This window comes from Empidonax traillii, unplaced genomic scaffold, assembly GCF_003031625.1.
Source record: "Empidonax traillii isolate 1590-97213 ecotype Southwest subspecies unplaced genomic scaffold, ASM303162v1 scaffold2030:size82362, whole genome shotgun sequence".
NCBI lineage: Eukaryota > Metazoa > Chordata > Aves > Passeriformes > Tyrannidae > Empidonax > Empidonax traillii.
This window is the reverse complement of record NW_020957223.1, coordinates 62,415-69,905: the sequence shown is the minus strand read 5'-3', so window position 1 is coordinate 69,905 and position 7,491 is coordinate 62,415. Positions and strand designations below refer to the sequence as shown.

Sequence of the window (7,491 nt, the reverse complement as noted above, 5' to 3'; positions counted from 1 at the left end):
GAAGGGAAGGGAAGGGAAGGGAAGGGAAGGGAAGGGAAGGGAAGGGAAGGGAAGGGAAGGGAAGGTGGCTCGTGCAGAGGGTGCAGGCTCAGCCCTGGATCCCTGGATCCCACCTTTCCCTGGAAGCAGCGGGCTTTGGCTCCTCTCCTGGCACACTCGGGTCCCTCCCGCTCCTGCCCCATCGCATTCCCGGCGGGAGCGGCTCCCGTTGCCAGGGGCGATGGGAATCGGGGCCGGCATTCTCCTGGAGGAGGAGCAGGAAAAGCTCCGGGGGGGAATAAAACCTGATTTCCCCCTCATTAAAATGAGGGACGAGCCCCTCGAGGCGACTCCTCTTTGCCGGGGCTTGGAAAGGCTCCAAACCCGATTTTTCAGGAGCCGAGCCAGACCCTCCCAGAGCCCGGGGGAGCTGGGGGGGCTCATCCCGGAGAAAAGGAGGCTCAGGAGGGACCTTCTGGCTCTGGAATTCCCTGACAGAGGTTTGGGAGCCCCCCCCTGAATCCCTGGGGGTGTTTTGGCGTGGCACAGGGGCGGGCTGGATGATTCCCAGCCTCAGGGATTCCGGGATTTTAGGATTCCCCAAGGCCTTTTTTCCACACCTCCCCCCTCCCCACCCCAAGCAGGAGAAGCATCTCCCAACACAATTTACACCCCCAGCTTTCCTCCCTCCTCCCCAGCCCCTTCAGCCCCAACCCCGGATTAAAACACCCGAGGCAAAGAGCTTGTATTAAAAATCATATATATATATATATATATATAGTGTCAAATAAAACAATCAGCCCTGTGTACAAACCTCTGTAGGTGACAAAAAATAAAACCTCTGTGTCAAACCAAACCAAAAATAAAAAAAAAAAAAGAAATAACCCAAAAGAAATTAAAAAGAAAGTGCTCTCTGCTGTTCTGGCTCTCTCGGGGTTCTCTACAAGCTCGGGGGAACACCCAAAAACCTCCTGGCAGGGCTCAGGTAAGGCACAGAATTTAAAATGTGGAGCTCCAGAGGGGGTTCAGCGCCTCTGGAGGGTCTCCCTCGACTCGTGGAGAGGGATTTGAGCTCAGGGAAGTGGGAGGCAAAAGCACCTGGAAAGTCATTACTGGCCCTCAGGGCTGCTCTGAAACACCCAGCACGTGATTCAGAGCAGCTCCTGAGCTGCTGCCTCCTCCTTCTGCCAGACTGGGGGGGTCTTTTATCCCAGTTCTGCACAGTTTTTAATCCAAAAATGAGCGACAGGGAACTTCAGCGACCACTGCAGACCCACAGGGCAGCGCAGGAGAGTCTCGAATTCTGAACAATCTGAATTATTCTCAGCCTTTTCTCAAACCATATATTCTTTTTTTGGGGTGGTGGTGGTGGTTATTCTGTGATTACAGCACTGCAAAGGAGGGGAGAGGTGGAAACTCATCACCCCCCCCACTCAAAAATAAAAATTCAGCTCGAAGGTAACAACGCAGCCAAATTCAACCCCGCACGAGGATCTTAAAACCATCAGGATTCCCAGCCCTGTTTTGGGCAACCAGGAGCTTTTGGGATTTGCTCCAAAGAGCCAAGCCCAGAGGAGTGCCCAGGGATGCCCGGGGAGGTGTTTGAAAGGACTGGATTGTGGTGGTGGTGGAGGGTCCCAGCTCGAGGACCTCAAGGGATCCCTTCTGACCTCCCCAAATCTGTCACTCTGACTGGTTCCAGGTCCCACCCACGACACTGCTGAGGAGCTGAGACCGCTCAGGGAACACTTCCACAGGTATCCACATCAATTTTGCAGGGAAAAAAAACCTCCCAAAGCTCCTCAGTGAGAAGACAAGAAGTCCAGCCCAGCCCTGCTTGGCCGCTCCTCGAGCTCTGGGCGGGTTCTCCTGGAGAGCAGCTCGTGGAAACCACCCAAAAAACGAGGAATTCTGCTGGTTTTGGGGGGGCAGCTCCAGCCACGTTTCACCCAGCCCAGCTCCCAGCACCCGCTCACGAACCCATTTACGCTCCAAAAAACCCAACACGGGCCGGGGGGCCCCGGCGAGGTGGTGGGGAGGGGGAAAAAAAAATGCCCACAAAACAGGAGTGAAAGCGTTTGCAGTGCCCCAAATTCCAAGGTCCAGAATCAAGGGAATCTCATCCTAAACAGAAATAATTGGCAGAGTCACTGGCTCCCTCTCAGAGTCCCCTCAGGGTGTTGTGACCCCCACGGAGGGTGGGGTGGGGGGGTGTCTCGTTCCGTCCTCCCGCTGGAGCTCCTCCTTTTTTTTTTTTCCCCCCCAGCCCCCCGGCTCAGGTGACCGAGTCCTTCTTCCTGCGGAAGGGCGACTTCAGCCTCCTCCACACGCTGCTCTTGGGCTTGGATTTCTTCTCCATGGCCATCACGGCCTCCCTCTCCTTGCGGCGGATCTCCCGCACCAGGGCGTGGAAGACGTCGTCGATGTAGTAGCGGTAGGCGGCCGACGTCTCGAAGAAGGGGCAGTTGAACTCCCGGGCCAAGGCAGAGCCTTCCTCCTTGGACACCTCGGAGGGAAAACAACCCCCACACCAGCTCAGGGAAGAGTTTATTCCGTCAGGACCCTCCCAGTTCCCTGTTCCACAACCTTCTCCAGAGTTTTCTCCGCCAAACCTGTCCCTGCTTCCACTCGCCCCCTGCCCTGGGCATTCAGGAAAACAACACCCTTTGGAAAGGATTATTCCTTTCCTTGGAGTTTAACCTGGCAGTTTGGGGCAGCTAAAGGTGCTCCCCTTTCCTCCCACTCCTTTCCATCCCCTGTCACCGGTATCTGATCCACACCAAAAGTTTATTTAATTCCAGGTGTAAAACTGGCACCTCTGGAACTGGTTTTCCCAGGCACTGGTTTTCCCAGGCACTGGTTTTCCCAGGCACTGGTTTTCCAAGGCACTGGTTTTCCCAGGCACTGGTTTTCCCAGGCACTGGTTTCCCCCCAAAGGGAAGTTTTGCCCCCAAGCTGTTTTCCCACTGCCTTCTCCAGCTGGAAGTCACTTTTCCTCTCTGCCCACCCTTATCCAAGTTCTCCTGGTGCATCTCCTTTAGAATCACTAAAATCAACCTCAAAATCAACTAATTAATCCCACCCCCTGCCGTGGGCAGGGACACTTTCAGCTATCCCAGGTTGCTCCAAGCCCTGTCCAACCTGACACTCCCAGGGATCCGGGAGCAGCCACAGCTTCTCCGCCCAACCCGTGCCAGGGCCTGCCCACCCTCCCAGGGAGGAATTCCTTCCCAATATCCCACCTAAACCTGTCAGTTTGAAGCCCCTGCAAGGCCACAGTTGGGTCTCCTCTCCGGGCTGCCCCATCCCAGCTTTTCCTCCTGGGCAGAGCCGCTCCATCCCTTCCCATCAGCTCCTCCGGAGTCGCTCCCGCAGCTCCAGGTCCTTCCCGCTCCGGGATGCCGGGGCTTGGTCTCTCAGAATCCAACCCCCCCCTCGCCCTTCCACCAGCGCTGTGGGATCAACCCAGAGCCTGGGGGGGGAGTTTCCAGGCTCTCCCCCACCACAGGAGACCAGGAATTCCACCCCGTGGACAAACCCGGGAATGGCCGAAACCCCAAACCACCCCCCCCGGGGAGTGCGGGGGAGACGAGGAGAGGGAGCCGGAAACCTCGGGATGGGATTTCCCGGCGGGATCAGCCCCCCCCCCCCCACGCCCCTCCTCACCTGGCGCAGCTGGGACAGGTCGGACTTGTTGCCCACCAGCACGGCGGGCGTGTCGTCGGTGCGGCGCACGCGGTAGATGAGCTGCCGGAACTCCCGCACCTCGTGGAAGCTGCGCCGGTCCGTGATGGAGTAGCAGATGATGAACCCCTCGCCCGCCCTCATGTACTGGTCCCTCATGGCCGTGAACTCCGCCTGGGAAACGGGGTGGGGGGGAATTCCCGCTCCGTGTCACGTCGTTCCGACGGCGGCAAAGGGGTCGGAATTCCGGAGCCACCCCCCGGTCATCGACATTCCCGGCCCAGGCGCTCCTGGGATGGTCCCCGAGGGGAGGGAAACCCCCCTGGTGTGGGAGCAGGAGTTCCCTGGCACAGATATTCCCATTTTCCCCAATTCCTCATTTTCTTCTCCCCCGGGATCAGGTCGGGACCGAGGCCCCGCTGCGGGATCGGTTCGGTGTCCGGATCCAGCTGGGGATGGATCCCTGAGGATCCCAGGGGGGGGATCTCGGGGCAGGATCCCGCTGGATCCCAGTTCCCTTCACATTCCCAGGGCTCCAAGTGAACAGCCCTGCAGGGATGTGGGAGGAGGGAGGAGGAGGAAGAAGGGGCTGACAGAGCCTGGGAGGGGCCGGGAGGGAACTGGGACAGCCCAGGGAAAGGACTGGGATACCCTGGGAAGGGACTGGGACACCCTGGGAGGGGACCAGGACATCCCAGGAGGGGTCAGGACATCCCAGGAGGAACTGGGAAAGCCCAGGAAGGGCTGGGACATCCCAGAGGGACGGGGACATTCCCACCCCCGGCGGAATCAGGAACAGAGCTCAAAAAAAAAAAAACCCCAATTTTTCCCAGGATTTTGTGTCCCTTCACCTGCTCCTTCCAGACCCCTCTGGATCCCCCCACCCCAGGTCACTGCCCACTCACCTGCCCCGCCGTGTCCAGGATGTCCAGGTTGGCGGGTTCGTCGTCGATGCGGATCCGGATTTTATAGGCGTCCTCTGGGCGGGAATTGGGATGGGAACAACCCGTCAGCTCCCAGTGACAGCTACACTGACACCACCCCACAGCCCCTCGAAATATTCTGCCTTTAAATATATGAGTATTCTGCTTTTAAATATATAAATATTCTGCTTTTAAATATATAAATATTCTGGCTACAAATATATAAATGTTTTGCCCATAAATATATATTTTTGCCTATAAATATACAGATATTTTGGCTATAAATATGTAAATATTCTGCACATAAATATCTGGATATTCTGCCCATAAATATATAAATATTCTGCCTATAAATATATAAATATTCTGCCCATAAATAAATAAATATTCTGCCTATAAATAGATATATTCTGCCTATAAATAGATATATTCTGCCTATAAATATACACTCTGCCTATAAATATACACTCTGCCTATAAATGGGTAAATATTCTACCTATAAATATATAAATATTCTGCCCATAAATATATAAATATTCTGCCTATAAATATATAAATATCCTGCCTAGAAATAGATATATTCTGCCTATAAATACATATTCTGCCTATAAATATGCATTCTGCCTATAAATAGGTAAATATTCTACCTATAAATATATAAATATTCTGTCTATAAATATATAGACATTCTGCTTATAAATATATATAAACACTTATATAAAATATATTTATATATTCTGTCTATATATAAATAATCTGTCTATAAATATATAAGTGTTCTGTCTAGAAATATATAAATATTCTGCCTATAAAGAGATAAATAGTCTGGCTATAACTATATAGATATTTTGTCTATAAGTATTTAGATATTTTACCTATAAATGTATAGATACTCTACCTATAAATATATAAATATTCTGTCCAGAAATATATATATATTCTGCCTAGAAATGTATAAATATTCTGCCTAGGAATACACAAATATTCTGCCTATAAATACATACTCTGTCTTTAAATATACAAATACTCTGCCTATAAATAGATATTCTGGTTATAAATTTATAAGTATTTATTTAATCCGTCTATAAATATGCAACTATTCTGCCTATAAATACACAAATATTCTGCCTGTAAGTACCTGTTCTACCTATAAACGTGTGGATATTCTGTTTATAAATAGATAATTATTCCATTTGTAAATGCATAAACATTCTGTCCATAAAGATATATATTCTGCCCATAAATATATAAGTGTCATGGCTATAGATACATAAATATTCCGTAAATATTCTGTCTCTCCAGGTCAAATTAAAAAGCAGAGGGGAAAGAGGGGTTTTCCTCACCGATGGTGGGGTCGTGATCCTCGGGGAAGCGGTGGCTGATGAACTGCATGGTCATGGCTGCAGGGGAAACCCGGGACATCATCAACCTTTGCCTTCATTTTTCCCGTTTTTTTCCCCATTTTTCCAGGATGTTGCCCTGGGAAACCCCCTCTTCCCCCTCATATTCCCGTTTTTTCCACGTTTTCCCCCCCAACCCCAGAAGCAGGAGGGCATCAAGGCCCCCGACTGGCGGCACCGCTTCCACATCCCCGTGCTGAGAGGGATCCCAAGGATCCCAGACCACATTCCCAGGGATCCTCCCCATGTTCCCAGGGAGCCCCGACCCCTTTTCCCATTTTCCCCACATTCCCCTTTTTTTTTTTTTTACTCCCCCCTCCACCAGGATCAGGTCGGGATTGAGGCGTGTCCGGATCCAGCTGGGGATGGATCCCTGAGGATCCCAGGGGGGGGATCTCGGGGCAGGATCCCGCTGGATCCCAGTTCCCCTTCACATTCCCGGGGCTCCAAGTGAACAGCCCTGCAGGGATGAGGGAGGAGGAGGAGGAGGAGGAGGAAGGGGCTGACACAGCCCAGGAGGGGCCGGGAGGGAACCGGGACAGCCCAGAGGGACCAGGACAATCCAAGGGGACCGGGACACCTGGGGAAGGGCCGGGACATCCAGGGAGGGAGAGGGACATCCCAGAGGGACAGGGACATCCCGGGAGAGACAGGGACATCCCAGAGGGACGGGGATAACCCAAGGGGACCGGGACACCTGGGGAAGGGCCGGGACAGCCCGGGAGGGACAGGGACAGCCCAGAGGGATGGGGACAATCCAGAGGTACCGGGACACCCTGGGAAGGACCGGGATATCCCAGGAAGGTCCGGGACATCCCGGGAAGGACTGGGACAGTCCAGAGGGACCGGGACAATCCAGGGGGACCAGGACACCCCGGAAAGGGATGGGACATCCCGGGAGAGACCGAAGACACCCCAGAGAGACGGGGACAATTCAAAGGGACCGGGACAGCCCGAGAAGGGCCGGGACAGCCCGGGAGGCGCCGGGACATTCCAGGAAGGGCCGGGATAATCCAGCGGGACCGGGACAGCCCAGAACGGGCCAGGACAGCCCGGGGGCACCGGGACACCTCGGGAAGGGCCGGGACATCCCGGGAAAGGCCGGGACAGCCCGGGGGGAAACAAGACAGCCCGGGAAGGGCCGGGACAGCCCAGCGGGATGGGGACAATGCAGTGGTACCGGGACACCCCGGGAGGGACCGCGCCCAGACCGCGGCGGGGGTGGGGGGGTGTTAAGGGGCCACTGCCAAGCCGGGACCCACCGGGTCGAGCCCCCCGGGCTGAGCCCCCTGGGCCGGTCCCCCCCCCAGCACTCACCGCTCTTGCCGACGCCGCCCGCCCCGAGCATCACCAGTTTGTACTCGCGGTTCTGCCCCGCGCCGGGGCCACCGCCGCCCGGGCGGGCTCCGGAGTCCATCGCCCCCCACTCTTCCCCTTCCCCCGGTTTCCTCCCTCTCGCTTTTTCCCGGTTTTTTCCCGGTTTTTTGTTTTTTTTTTTTTTTTTT

The 7,491-nt window shown here is 54.3% G+C and overlaps 1 protein-coding gene across 1 annotated transcript; it reads right to left on the bottom strand.

Annotated features, from left to right (window-relative positions):
• Positions 1-2,232: 2,232 nt before the first annotated feature.
• RIT1 (Ras like without CAAX 1) lies at positions 2,233-7,421 on the bottom strand. Its single transcript, XM_027909287.1, has 5 exons — positions 7,304-7,421; positions 5,930-5,986; positions 4,569-4,642; positions 3,646-3,837; positions 2,233-2,485 (listed from the first exon to the last, which is right to left on the bottom strand). The coding sequence occupies exons 1-5, from the start codon at positions 7,401-7,403 to the stop codon at positions 2,255-2,257; spliced, it is 654 nt and encodes a 217-aa protein (XP_027765088.1). The 5' UTR covers positions 7,404-7,421; the 3' UTR covers positions 2,233-2,254.
• Between the last annotated feature and the right edge of the window lie 70 nt (positions 7,422-7,491).